The following is a 15,098-nucleotide window of genomic DNA, read 5'->3' on the forward strand; positions in this document are numbered from 1 at the left end:
AAAGTGGGTGTCTGTGCACATCTCGCCTGTCAGAGCTGCACCACCGCGTTTTCCAAGCCACTGCTAAATATTTCAAACCTGATTTGATTGTGGTTCATGACAGCTAATGTTTCTCAGCTCTTGAGCCTGCCGACAGGCAAACGCACTTTATTCCAACCCCACCCTCAAACATTGCTCCCCCCAGAGAAAAAGGAAAGAACAATTTCATTCTTCAGGGATCCAGACTGGTGTATTATTTAAGTAATGTGATCGCCTGAGAGCTTTGGGTACAGACACCCTGATAGAAGAATTTCCAAATTTCTTTCACATTGAGGCATTAAGGGGGCTTTGTCAGGTTTGGGGCAAGGTTTGAATTAATCTGCATTATCCTGTTAAGAGTTTGGAACAGAGGGACTAGTCTTAGTCATTGATTGACTCCCCCTCCTTCAAGTCTGTAAGCGATTTGTAAATACACCCAAAGGACATGGCACTCAGCCCCAGTTATTTGATGAACAGTATCATTTTTTTAGCAACTGGCAAGTTTTCTTGGGTAACACATTCAGGGAGCGTGCGCGGCGGGGTGAGTGCTGACTTCCTCATGATGCCACCTCTATTTTTGCTCCTGCCTGGTGCTCCTTCCACAAACCAATTTCCAGGTTGTTCAAAAAATTGTTGCAGACCTCATGGGATCACCAGTTAGCACACCCACCTCCATTGGGCACAGATCAGGAAATCATGCAGTCATTTTCAGCAGCATCTAAGGTTGTTAAGAGAACAGTTTGCATTTATGGTAAGCTAAGCCATGCAAGTGAAGGGAAATTTTCTGGACCTGTGGTATCACCACCCCCAAAACTGGAGCTGCCCTAGCAACCCTCCCCTTTTAGAATACATTTATCTGCTGAAATCCTTACACCTGAAGGTTCTGCCCTTAACCGGGAGACATGAGTGATGTGAGCAGGTTGAGTTTGGCTGGAGCGCCGTCTGGGAGAAGCAGTTGTAAAAAGGAGGTGGTGATGGAAATAGATTTTTTTTAGTGGCCTTCAGCCAGTTTTATATGTAAGTTGAAGGCAGGAGGGACACCAGGAAGAGCTCACAGTTACTCAAGATTTGTTTCTATTTCCCCAGCCCTTCAGTGTAAAAATACATCCAAACAGGAGGAGTGCCCCAGTTTGAGGGCTACTTTGGGGTGTATCCATCTAAGTAGGCTTCTGCAGGGGTTTTAAAGGATCCTCCTCTGGAGTCTTCGGAAAAACAGACCTGTCTGGAATGCACTGGGCCTTCTACCTCCTGCCAAGAACAGGTGGGGCAAAGGGAGCAGAGATGACCTTCTCACCCAGGTCCTGGCTGGGCCCTTGAGAGAGCATTCCTGCTGCCTTCTGAAACATTAAACTCTTTGGGGCGAAGATGGTTTTGACTTGTCTATTTCAGAGTAAAAATGGCTCGGTGACTGTTATATGTCTTGGTAAAGGAAACCACTCTGCCTTCTGAGGGAAAGACAGGATTTTCCAGATAAAACCGGATTGTAGGTCCATCAAGTCTTTACTTGTTCCCACCATCTGTCAGTAGCTGATATTATAGGAAAAAAATTGACTTCTGTCATGACCCTGGCCAGTTGCCACTGACTTCATGGGGGGAAAATGCAATCTGTGATCTGTAGGGGGAAAAAACCCTCCCCTCGGCTCTGTGCTCTACCAGCATGGGTATCAAATATGCATTCCTAAAAGGAACGAGGGCCAGATAACCAGCCCCAGGAGCTCAGAGTGTAGCTGCAGCTCTCTGGTTCAGAGCTGGATGCCATCACATTCTTGCTTCCCACATGTTTCCATTACAGGGAGACCAGACCGCTCCCATGGGTGCCCGAAGCCTGGGTCTTAGTGAGTGGGGTTGCTTTAGGCTTTTGGGAATCTATAAAATATACCCTGCCTGCAAAGCATTGTGGGCCTGAGCTGTCCAGACGAATTCATAGTTTGCATCTCTGTTTTTTAATCATTTCTCTACCTCTATTGGTATTCAGAGCTCACAGTTTTCTGGTTACTGACAGCCTGGGCTTTCATCCATTTTAAAGAGCAATTTTTCCTCTTGCTGTTGATGATGATGGTATAAAGACAGATGGTGTAACTGCTTATGAATGTCCTATTTTATTTCCCCAGGACCAGACAGTTCACTTGTATATTATTTCCACATGCTCAGGTTAGGCGGCCCAGACAGTGTCTGCCTCCTGCAGCTAGCTGCCCTCTAGGCCTGGCTATGTAGAGGGCGACACCTGTAGGTCACAGGTGGAACTGCAGGGAAATGCCTGCTTGGCTGCGTGGGACCTGTTCTGTTTTGTTTTTTTTAGCTGGGGCCGAGGACACTGCTTCCTTGTAAAAGAAGCAGGCTTGTCTGGGAGTTTCTTAATCATTTCTTCTTCTCCCAAGCATGTAACAGCCTTTTAGTGAAGGAGGCAGAAATGATAATATTACATGAAGAAACTCAAAAAGAAGAGTTGATTTTTAAATCTTATTAAAAAGCAGGGGGAAAAAAGAGAAGCAGAGTAAGTTCCTGGATTAACCTCTATTGTCTGCCCGCTCAGCTGCCTTCACTTTTCTGCTTGTAGTAGGGCAGGACTTCAAAGTCTCTATCTTCTGAATAGATATGGTCACTCTGGCGCTGGCTTCAGTTTTTGGGGCCTTTCTCTGCTCAATGGCTGTGGCCCATGTACCGTGCAGGAGAGCGGTGCTGGCCTTGGACATGGGTCCCTGTGGGCAGACTCCTCCCCTCCTCCCCAAAGCAGCACCTTCGGGCCCTGTTCATCACCACATCAGGGTGCTCTCTGCTTTGGTGGTGTCAGACTGTCGCCGTCTAAGGTGATACTGTGTGTGTGTGTGTGTGAGAGAGAGAGAGAGAGAGAGGAGAGACCACTGAGCGATCCCTTTGCATAATCAAATTAATCAAATATATCAGTACCACGGATATTTTGTATCACAGGGTGTAGGGGCACATGAGCATATTTTAAGAGACCTGTCATACTGTGTAACTTGCTTGTTTTTGCTCTACTGGCACGTGCATGTGTGTTTCTTTACTAAGTGCAGTGCAGCTCGAACACGGCTCTGTGCATGTGACGACGTCAAACCATGGCTGCTTGATTTTTCTGTTTGAACTAAGGGTGGCTGTGGGGAGACGATGTTAACTTTACTACACAGTGACGCAGAAAGGAGATGTAGAAATTGTATGTGGAGTCCTCTTAGTTGGAGATGAAAGTAAGCATATCTAATTCTCATCCGTGTTCCCCGTGACTGCCTCATAAATCCCCTACTGGTGGTAATGAAGAAAGAATGTTCCCTGACCCCTAGTTCAGTTTTCCATTCCTTGGACTTCTATTGTCCTTTCAGGAAGAATTAGGAAAATCTGACTCTAAATAGATACTTTTCCCTCAAGTGTTTTATAAAGCCCTCTGAGGTCAGTCTACTCTGAACTCGTTTTACTTCCATTGTGAGATGAAATTTAGAAGCTGTTTTCTGGAGGGCTGGAGGGGTTATTACACCTTGAAATATTGAGGAGTAGAATTGCAGTTGGAGGGACCTAGGGTGACATTGGAGCCCCAAACCCACAATCCTAGATTGGACCCTAATACCTGGTCCCCGTGGGTCTGGGTCTAGTGCCAACCTTGAGTGATAGACATGAGCAGCCAGGTGCTCAGGTGTCTATACCCAGGTCAGTGTGCTCTTCAAGGTGTCCTAACACTGTCACCATTAAGCCACCTTGGTTTGCCGGCCTCATTCATTCGTTAACCCAATCTTAATGAACGTGTTGGGTAACGATCCACAGGGCCAAGGGAGCAAGAGAGAAATGTCTCGCATCCTTCCCGCAGCACCTGGGTGTCTCACCCTCTCCTTCCCCACTTGGGCAAGTGGCACTTGACTTCATGATTAACCTGCTGTTGGACATGGCCATTCCTTTACCTTCACCAAAGCATGATGTGTTGAGCTGGAGGAAATGTCCTTGGTTAGTTTTAAACCAGCGGTAGGTGGAGAAGGGAGGGACTTCAAAAGGAAAGTGTACGATTCTGTCACAGTTTCCTCCTCCTCGCCACTGACGCCTGGAGTGCCACCAATGTCATTTCCTAGAACTCTTTACATTGATGAAATCATGTGGCCGATATTTTATGGCTCTTCTGCGTATGAAGACTGTAAAAAAACCAACAACCAAAAAACCCTCCCTCCACTGTCCGGCACATGCACAGGCACTCTGAGGCCTGTGCGGGTCAGTGCCGGGGCACACGGGGGTTGGAGCTAGGCTTGAAACTCCTTTTTGCACCTTCAGGTGTAGAATTTTGCATTTTCAAGTATGAAAGACTTGTGTGCAACTTCAGGAATTTGGATGGAGTTATTTCTTCGACAAGATTGGCCTTTCAATAAGAAAAGCTCATATGAGGCATTCAGAATCCACCCGGAAATACCCGATGTCCACGCGTCCAGAGCGAGCCATAGCCTCGTACCAAGGAGCAGGGAAGGACAGTCCCCTCTGCCTACCCAGACCTTGGCATGGCCGTGGTGCAGCCAGCCTTTCAGGGCCACAGGGAAGGGAGGGGGGACAGTCATTGGTATCTTTGTTTTGTGGTTGATAATTCTTTGGAGCAGGAGTCAAGAGTCCTTCATCTTCTGTCTACTTTCAGTTGTTAACATTTTGTTTTTCCTTCTGTTTCAGAAGAAGCCATTGAAGATGTTGAAGGGCCCAGTGAAGCAGCTGCTGATCCAGAGGAGCTTGCTAAAGACCAAGAGAGTGGAGGCGAGAAAGAACAGAGCAAGTGGACAGGTAGTGTGTGTGGTTGCCCTGGATCCCGACGCTCCTCCCCAGAAGACTGAGGCTCAGAGGCCAGGGGACAGATACCTCCTTAAATCCACCCAGAAAACCTCCGGCTCCATGCTTGTCGGAGGATTCTGTGTTTGCTTTTTTTTTTTTTTTGAGTGGTCCCCCTCGCTCTCTTTCTATTCTGTTACATTAAGGAAGTTTTGAAATGTTTTTTAAATGGCCCCCAAACCATCTTGTTTACTGAGCATTGGGGTGTCTGGCTCTGTTGGAGGCTCGCGCGTTTTTGAGGTCACACTTCTTCTGCAGCAACCCCCTGTTGTTTGCCCTGGATGTGATTCTTCCTCTGGTTAAGGCCCAGGCCCAGCAGAGGACTTTACTATGTGGAACCTAATCAGGGTCACCCAAGTCTCTTAAGGAGTCTGTGGTGAAAGCTAGGCTTCGTCCTGCATTTGGGGGGCCTGGGCAGGCTCTGGGTGTTCTGTTTGCTCTGCCCGTTCCCCAGAGTGAGCACCCACACCCTGAAATGCACCCAGAGGGGAGGCAGGCAGTGCAGCCAGGCAAGAGGCTGTCTTACCAAGAGCGGAAGAAATTGAAGTCGGGAAAGGAAGTGCTATTTCTGGAAAAGCTGGCATTGAGAGAAGGGGACCGGCCATCTCTCATTATGATTGGATTTCTGTACTGAGGGAAAGAAGAGCTGAGACTAAGAAGGAAAGCTTAGGCTTTTTGTTTGTTTGTTTTTTGAAGAGGAGCAAAATAGTTTCTGAGACTTATCAGGACAGATAAGTCTCCCAGAACCACCACAATAATTAGAGGAAATGAATGACAAGCAGCAGAAGTTATTGTGTTTGGTCAACCTAATTCTTACTGCCTTCCATTATTAATATTGTAATACTCTGATTTTTTTTTTTTTTTTGAGAAAATATTTACCTTCTGGAGTCTGTATTGGTTGGGCCTTTGTTACTTTTCCAGGCATGACTGTTCTTAAATCATGTTCAGTGTTGGCCTCCACTATTTAAACAAGATACAGAATCTTGGAGAGAGGCCAGGGGAGAGCAATGAAAATGACTGAAGGCTGAGAAATATTGCCTCTGAGAAGAGGCTGAAGAAATTGGGGCTATTCAGACTGGAAAAGAGAAATTCGAGAGGTAGATAACAGCTTCCAAATATCGGGAGGGATGCGCAGAGTAGGCGACGTGCCCCTGGCGCGCGTTTCCTGGGAGGTGGAGACGGGTGGCGCCGCAGCGGAGAGAATGGACGGTGCACGAGGTGGACTTTACAGTCCATGCTGCTTATTTTCCCCTGTGTCCAGGGCCTGAGCTCAAGATAACGCCAAGGGATGGGGCCAAGCACCAGCACCCTGGGAAGATTTGAGGTTTGTAATGTAGCACCAGAAAGTGGGGCATGGACACCTGTGCTCGAAGGCCCTGAGTGTGGGGGAGGGATCGTTCTGCGTTTCTTCCCATGGACAAAGACCCCCAGTTTTTGCTGTACTATTAAGGTGTGATCCAAATTAACTTTTAGCAGTTAAACAGATCTGCCTAGAGGAGGTGGATTTCACAAACTCCGTTTGAAGACTGAGTGTACCCTTTCAGACTATCCTTTGTTTTCATGATGTGGGTGCCTGGTTTCTGATCCTGGCTCTGCCACTTTCTAGCTCTGCCACCTTGCTCAAGGTACCCTACCCTTTCCAGGCCTCAGTTTCCTCACGAGATGGGGATTAAAAATTGTACCTACTTCCATAGGATAGCTGTGTGGATTATTTGAATATGGGAATCTTAGAACAGTGTCTAGCATATAGTAAGCTGTATATTAGGAAGGTTATTTTGTTGTTGTTTTTAATAGTTTAGTTAAATAAGATTAGGGAAACTAGTAGCAGTTTCTCTTCAGGTCCTCCCATAGGAATGTAAAAGTTGCCAGGCAGCCTGTGGCTTCTGGGAAGGCCGAGAAGCTGAGAAAGAACTAGTGTATAAGGATTTAGTGAGATCATGAAAATGGCATTTGGTGCCTATGTTTCCTGCATTCTATATGCTAAGAACACTAAGAAAACAATAAAAAGTAACGGCCATTCGCAAAGCTCCTACTGTGTGCCAGACCCTTTGCCAGGGCACTTTGTATGCGTTCCTCTAATGCTTACACCAGTTCCGGGCAAGCTTCACTGAGGGTGGCTCAGGTGAACCGCCTTCAGGGTGTTCGTGATCCAGTGGGAGTGTGCCTTCACCGTGCCCGTGGACGTGCGAGGGGTCTGGAGCCTCCTAGAAGACTCAAAATGAGCACCATAAAAAGGAGTCTTTAACAAGACTCCATTGTCTCCTTCATTCATTAAGACAACGGGCCACACTTAATCTTTATCTCCAAAAGACAGAGACGAGCCAGGCAGGGAGAGAATGAATGAATAACTCAGAGGTGCACCTTGCCAGTTGCGCAGCAGTAAAGAGAGAAGGGAAAATTCTTTCCCGACTCCCGCAAATGATCCTCTTTTGACCTGAAGCATAATTTTGTCTATATTGTCTGAGTGTGTAATGACAGGCTTTATTAAGGAACTTGGTCGATCTGATCTTGGAATCGATGTAGGTGCCAGCAACCTCTTCTGAGCTTTCCTTGGGATCCTCAGTACTTTATGAAAAATGTCTGCGTTTGTTCCATTTACTCCCTAAATTGAGCTGCTCCTGTCTGATTAACTGTGATGGGGAGTGCTTCCTCCTGGCAAATAAATAAATAGTGATTTCACAATTTGTACTGCTGATTAGTGGCTGCTCATGATGCAGATTAATAATATTTCAAATGGGCTTGGATAATTGGCATTTTCTCAGCTATTGATTATGTAGTTTGAGGGTTTGTGCAGGAATGGATAATCTTTACTAAAATTTTTTAGTTAGTTATTTTCACATTGGAGTGGGACTCCTCGTTTCCTTTTTGGTGTCTCTTTGGGCTTCTTTTATTTAGATGGCAGGTCTTTTACCTCGAGTGGCAGCAAGACAAGCAAGACAGTGGTTTGAATCATGACAGCATAAGTCCCACTGTCAGTGGCTGGGTCTCTGCCCATTTACAGGACACTGGTTAGAGTTCTACAGAGCCAGGTTCCATGAGATGATAGGAGCGGCCTTCCACTCCAGTGTAACACTCCAGTGGGGATTTCAGGACCACTCACAGTCATCAGAACGCTATCACTAGGGTCCAGTGCTGTCCCGTGGAACTTTCTGTGCTGACAGAATGTCCTGCACCTACGCTGGACAATATAGTGACCCACTAGCCACATATAGATGTTGAGCACTTACAGTGTGGCTGGTACCAATGAGAAACTGAATTTTAAAATACATTTAATTTTAATGAATTTAAATGTAAGTGGCTGCCATCCTGGAGAGTACAACTATTCATATTCAAGCCCTGAAAGAGTGTGGCATGGGTATAACTTTCAAGTTATCATTAAGGATACAATAAACTCTAACTCTGCCAGGCACCATTCGAGTGTGTCACACTGGTCCTCCCTGGCAGGCCCGCCCTGCCCTGAATGGCTCACAGGTACACAGGTGTGCTGTCCCCACAGCCCCCGGGTTGGCTGGGTGGGGCTGGGGGCTGCTGAAGCTGGGTCAGTTGCAGCGTCACCTGTTTACCAGCTTGCCATCATTTTGTGTCTGTGGCATGATGAGAAAAGGAGCTGGGAAGCCTTATGTTACATAGATTATATACATTATTTCATTTCTCACCCCGCACTCCATGAAGCAGACACTACAAATAACCAGCCCCCTCTCCCCACCCTTTTGCAGATAAATAAACTGAGTCTCGGAGCTCAAGCAAGTGGCCAGAAGGCATGCAGACAGGTCCAGAGGTGCAGACTGGCTCTGCCACTTCCCCTAACTTAGGGCAGAGCCCCAGCTCTCAGCAGTGTGCCGCACCACCTCCCGGGAATGGCACTTCTCAGCCCGGCCCTCTGGCCTAGTTCTCACTTCCCTCAGGGCACGAGGAGCAGCACTGTCCTCACGCTGTACGGTGGCACTACCACCACAGCCACCTTGAGGAGCGCACCTTGCAGTTAGTCAGCGCTGTGCTCCTTCTGAAAGAACTCTCTGGACTTGGAGTCATGAAGAGAACGACTTCGGTCGAGGGGCTTGGCCTCCTGGAGCCTTGGGTGCCTTGTCTGGAAAACATGGACAAGAGGCACCACCAGCCCCGGGCTGGGCTGCATGACCGCGAGCGGTGGCACATGTACAAGCCCTCGGTAAACTCCTCAGGGTCAGTCTCCTCGAGGCGGGTGTGAAGCTCGCTTGTGGGCCAACAGCGGGTGAGGGGGCCCTCGGAAGCAAAGCCTCTTCCCTAATGCGCAGTCATTTCCACCGCCCAACTTCGTGGTTTTCTGTTTGAAATGCGAGAGCGCTCCCTCGTTGTCTTTTAGCAGCGAGGGTTTGAAAGTGTGTATTGTAGATTGAAGAGCCCCCAGTGTCAGCAACTGAACAATAATTAATGCGGGGACCATTCAGTCAATCATTAATTGCTATAAATTAAGTGATATACAATTAATATGATGTTTTATCACCAATAATTAGGGGGGAAAAATTGAACTCTTGGCAAAGAATCACAGCAAGATGGTTATTTAAATCCTGAGCTGCCATGGTTTCCAGCTACAGAGCACGAAGCTGGGTCTAGTTAAGGTAATTTGAGACACGATGAATATGGGGTGTGGGGGGCTTTAAAAACAAACAAACAAAAAACATGGGGGGGGTAGCCCACTTAAACTAACACTATGACAGTGCTTCAGAAACCCCTAAGGGATGTCCATGTTTCTAGTTTTTAGTTAGAACTGTAGCTCGAGTGTTGTTTTTCTAGCACAATGGCCTGATGGGGTTTTATTTTAATAATTTCTTAAAATCCATGATGCTCACCTAACACAGAGCAATTAGTGCAGTGGAGCATCCCTGATTTGAATCTGGGGAAGATTGCTATTAAAGGAGGTATTAATGGGCTGGCAGGGGCTGGGTGACTGTTAGGGAAAGTGTGTTTATGGAATATGGTGCTGGCAGGCATGATTTCAATCGGACTTGACATGTTTAACATAAATGTGGAGTGTACCGCTCTTGCTGCATCCGAATAATTCCTGCAGACCCGCTGCCTTTCTAATTACTGAGGTTGAAAAAAAGCAGGTCAGGCAAATCCTGGTGCAAACCTATTACCAGCCGTCCACCATTCTCCCCGTTGTCTGCGGGTTTGTATGAATACGGGTGCCGTTGTATGGGGGACTTAGTGCCTCAGAGGTAACCTGTGACACAGAGTGGAAATGGAGTAAAATAAAACTTTTTAAAACATTGAATCCGTAAAGACAAAAGGAGGTGTGTGCTGAGAGGAACTGTCTATGTGTTAGGGAAATTGCTGGGCTGGCTACTGGTCAGAAGCCCAGGGCTCGTGGCCTGACTCTGCCCCTAAGATGAGCTGTATGACCTCAGGTCTCTGGACTTCAGTTTCCAAATCTAAAAAATGGTATGTTGGGCTAAATGGTTTCTTGCAGTGCTGGAGCTCCTTAAAGACATAACTAGATGAGAGACGATGTACAGCAATTTGTAACGTTGGAAAGCTGGTAACGTTGAAGGATTCCCCTAGTCTGCAGCTGATTGAGGCAGCATGGACCCGGAGCCTGGGCAGAGTCCACAAAGGCCCCTGAGGCTCTTCCCAGGAAGATGAGACATACCAAGCCTGCCTTTCTTGGTGGGACCTCAGAGCACCACATTCTGTCACCTCGCCCTGTGTTACTGGGACCCATCGCACTGTTGTCAGAGCTCAGTGTGATGAGGACATCAGTGGAGACATCCTTGGATATGCACGTGGATGCCTTTGAGTGGCTCCCATCTCCCAGCCCTGCTGTTGGCTGGAACCAGGCCATTCTCCACCACGCCTCTACAGAAGGCATTCTGGCCTAATCCTAAGTCCTTCTGGTGCTTGGTTCCATTTCTCCACCTCACCCAAAAGTAAATTTGTCTTTGCTGTAGGGTGCGTGCGAGGGAAGGCTGGGAGCCTGCCTTGCATGGCCCCTTTGCGGTTCACGTTCTTGCCAATGGAAACTGTTTTTGGTTTTACATTTTTGCACACAGATGGGAATTGTGTGGCTATGTCAGCTTTTCCAGAGTCCACTCGTTCCCCTCCCCCACTTTTTTTTTTTCCAGGCCACTTTCAGTATAACTTGGATGTTTAAAGTCAATGCAGGCAGAATTCTGTCTCACAATTGAAAACAAACCATTTGAACTATTTTTATGTTGGGAAGCAAAAATAGACATAGGGTGTGGTACATATCTGGACTCGCCTGAATTCCAGTAATTCAGAGGTCTTGGCTCTGAGAATTTATATGGTAAATCATAAAAGAGATAAGGGACCACATCAACTGAGCAAATATTTTTTGTGCAGATATCTAAGGCAGATGCAGGACGTACAAAAAAGTAAAGGACGTACTTTCTAGAAGGGGCATCATATGTAATTACATAACTATGCTACAGTGTCATGAGAATTATCATCTGGGCATAAATAAAAGGCTGTGGACATGCAGGTTAAGGAGCAAGTCATTTTTCATCACTATAGAAAATACCTCGCCAATTTGCGTATTATTCTTGCAAAGCGGCCGTGCCGATCTTTCTTGCTTTGTTTCAGTTTGAGCTTTTGTGCTGAGGGGGGAAGCACCTCTATTATTAGAATCATGGTCATGAATTTTAAAAAAAGACCATGGTGCCTTTCTCGTGGGATATCAGAGCACTTTCATTAGGCTCTCACGTCCTTCCTGGGTCCAGCATGATCTTTATTTTGCAGGCTAGAGAACTAAGACTCAGAGATGGGAACTACTGGATGTCGGATTTGTGATCAAACCCCAATTTACCTTCTGGGTCAGTGATATGTTCCCCAGATTATAAAGCTAAAGAACACATAACATAGTTTTCTCTTATTGTAAGAAGACTGGAAGAGAAAACTAGAAAACCCTTTTTCTCTAGTCGTCATACAAAATTGTCAGCTCTTTACGGTTGGGGCTATGTGGCATTCATTCATTTTTTAAAAAAAAAAAAAGACTTTATTTTTTAGAGCAGTTTTAGGTTTACAACGAAATCGAGAGGGAGGTAGAGATTTCCCATTGCCCTCTGCCCCCACACATGCATAGCCACCCCCATCAACTTCACTCACCAGATGGTACATTTTTTATCAATGTTGAACCTACACTGACACATCATAATCACCAGAGTCCATAGTTTACATTAGGGCTCACTCTGGGTGTTGTACGTCCTGTGGGTTTGGACACGTATAATGACAAGTATCCATCATTATAGTTTCACACGGAGTATTTTCACTGCCCTGAAAGTCTTTTGTGCTCTGCCTATTTCATCTCTCCCCATCCCTGCATTCGTTCTTGTACTCTCCAGCACCTAGAAAGTGCTTCATACTGTTTGAATGTTTCATTAACAATCCGTTGGTGAAATAGCATAACCATAAACACTTTCAAGTCCAAGTTATTCTACTCTCTGCTTTTGAGGCCTCAAACCCAGGGGTTAGTAGGATTACTCCATGTTGATAGACAGAAAAGGCAAACCTAGGGTGCCTGTGCTTGTCTTTAAAACCAGGCCTCTCCCCTCGCTCTGTGGTTATGTGGCCACACATGGACCCATATTATTTCCCAGAGATACTTCTAAAAACGAAACCATAGCAACAAATGTTTGAGCTCTCCCATATCCTAGACTCTGTGGTAGGCTTTATGTTCCTGATCTTTCTTGCTAGCCCCACAGAAACCCTATGAGTAGATACCGTTATCCCATTGACAGAAGAGGAAAGTGAGAGCTCGGTGTAGTCAAGTAAAATGCCTCAGGTCACACAGCTGGGATCTGAATCAGGTTGTGGCCAGCACTGCCAACCACTGTGCTTTGTGACTTAGCCAGGGGGCTGATGCCTTTGTGTACAGAGAACTTGGCCACAGGAAAACAACACGTGAGCACATCCATTCTTGAGGAGTCCCTAGAGGTGCAGCAGCACACATCCCCACCCTTCACACATATCATCTGTTCCAGGCCTTTGGAGCACTGTGAGCCAACTGAGCGTGGGGACTGGGTGGAGACTAAGAGAAGCATTGATGTAGGTATGGCTGGGTGGGGATGTTCCCTCTCTTGGTACTGTGCAAAATCCCAAGAGGAGATGTTTCCAGTCTTCTTGGTAACTTCAAACCTACAGAAGAGTGGAAAATAATTCCCATTTTCTGGCCTTATAGAGACTGGAGTGATGTCTTTCTTCCCCAAATACAGTCTCACACACTCCTGTCAAACCTGGACTAGCAGGAGGAAATCCTTGGCGGATCATGGGGAAGGCTGATTCATTAAGGGCACTGAGAAGTTCAGAGTTCTTTGTGTCTCATCACCATGCTGGACCCAAGTTTTATGTGTTTATGTCCACAAGTTCAGTTTCACTCTTAAAATTTGGTAAGATAGGTTTAGAATGGAGAAAAAACTGGATGAGTGTTGTTATATTCCAGTCTCTGGGGATCTACCCAGTGTTAGGGCTCAGAGACCCTAACTGACCTAATTAATGTTTGACTCAATGGGGCCTGGATGAGCTTCTCTCAGTTAACTTTGGCCTGGTCCCAGAATGACACACAGTGCCCTTGTTTTGCCCTACATTTTGTACCTCTGGACTATTTCTTCTGTCAGTTCAGTTGTCGTCAAGGTCCTTCCCGTTTGGTTTTCTCTAAGTCCATGGTTGTCACAATCCTGTAATTAAGCCAGTGGGCAGAGTGACAATGCTGACCCTGATGTATCCCCGGACCGTAGCTGCCCATGCTCACAGGACACTGACCACAGCGGCAGATGGCATCTGTGCACAGCTGGGGAGGCTCTCCCAGGGAAGACAGGATGCTTGGGGGGAACTGACAAGAGGCCAGAAGCAGGCAAGCTGACTTGATACCTCAAAGTGAGAAGTCAGGCCTTGGCCCCTTTGGTCCCCAGCACCTGGCACAAGCCAGTCTCACGGTGGCAGCCCAGTGTCTAGAAGCTATTAAACAGACCACACCAATATTGGTGTCAGTGAGGTGGCTGGTGGCTCTGTTTTGACTGGAGGTTCATTCAGAAACTTGACACAGAGGGAGCAAGGTATCTTGAAATTGAATTGTGGGATGGCCTTTGGGGAGCTCAAATCAGTATAGTTAAGCAGCCTTATGCATATTTCAACAAGGAATTAGTGCAACAGATTGATGCCTCTGATGTAGGGCTTAGCACTATTTTCTCCCCAAAGATGCAGAGCAGGCAGCTGGAGCCACCAGTCAGCATGGGCCTGCCACTCCACCTGAGGCTGCTGACTGGGGCAGCGGCCCTGTGGCTCCCCGCTCCCAGCCTGCCCATGTGTGCACATAGGGCTGGTGTGGGTCTCTGTATCCCTCCCAAGGCTGAAGCAAAGGCTGGCATGGCCTGCAGATGGCAGGACCTGGGAGGCCAGCACTGAAGGTATTTCCTTCTGCAAAGTGGAAAGAGTCTGTAGGTATTTGCCCTCTTTTCAGAGACTCTCTTGGACACGTGGAAAAACCAAGACTTCCAATAAGCAAACCAGTCTGTCTTTGTTCTGGATTACACTGCTAACAGAACACATGGAAGTCATTCCTCCTAGATTTCTTTGAGCGGTGTCTGTGTTTTAGAGTGAGCAGGTTCCCTAAGGGACAGCCATATTTAATCTCTCACCTTCGGCCTGAGGGAAAAACATCCAGCTTTGAGACCAGGCCGAGCTTTTGTCCCTGAGCATAGATGGTAAGAGTACTATGTTGGCAAGAATCATTTGAAAGTGGACTGGGAGATCTGCCCATACCTGCCAGGCCCTCTTATTTAATTCTATCCTACCATAGCATGATCTGGTTCCTACCAATTACAGAAAGCTTTGGCTCTGACAGCATTCTCAAAGTGTGGTCCCTGGACCATGGACACCACCTGGGCACTCACTAGAAATGCAATTCTCTTTATCAGACCTATTCTGGGAGTGGGGCCCATGATCTGTGTTTCAACAAGCTCTCCAGGGGATTTCTGACCACACTTGAGTTTGAGAACCTTAGGCTGTGCTCTTGGGGACATGCATGTGGCTTGGAGAACTATTGTTCCTTTCGCTAGATGACCAGTCCTGAGCACCTGCTGGGTGCAGGAGTTACTGAGCTTTCCCAAAAGACAGGAAAAGTGCTAGAAGCATAGGTCCTGAATCTTGGCAGATGTAATCCCGGATAGCAGGACGGGGAGTGGAAGAAAGGTTTGGTCAGAGAAATGGTCACAATGAAAACCGATGGGAGGCCTAGAAATCTTTCTCTAAACATGGCTTACAAAGTAGCCCCTGGGTGAAGGGGATAC

The 15,098-nt window shown here is 47.0% G+C and overlaps 1 protein-coding gene across 5 annotated transcripts in view; it reads left to right on the forward strand.

Moving 5' to 3' along the window:
- The window catches only part of ZFHX3 (zinc finger homeobox 3), a 243,494-nt gene that overhangs the window by 194,043 nt on the left and 34,353 nt on the right, over window positions 1–15,098 (forward strand). For all 5 annotated transcript variants that reach the window (XM_081119491.1, XM_081119493.1, XM_081119492.1 and 2 more), the window contains one exon: window positions 4,666–4,773. In XM_081119491.1, coding sequence (XP_080975617.1) covers window positions 4,666–4,773 — 108 coding nt within the window. The remainder of the gene's footprint in view (window positions 1–4,665; window positions 4,774–15,098) is intronic.

The sequence above is a fragment of the Miniopterus schreibersii genome (assembly GCF_964146895.1).
Source record: "Miniopterus schreibersii genome assembly, chromosome: 18".
NCBI classification, from domain to species: Eukaryota; Metazoa; Chordata; class Mammalia; order Chiroptera; family Miniopteridae; genus Miniopterus; species Miniopterus schreibersii.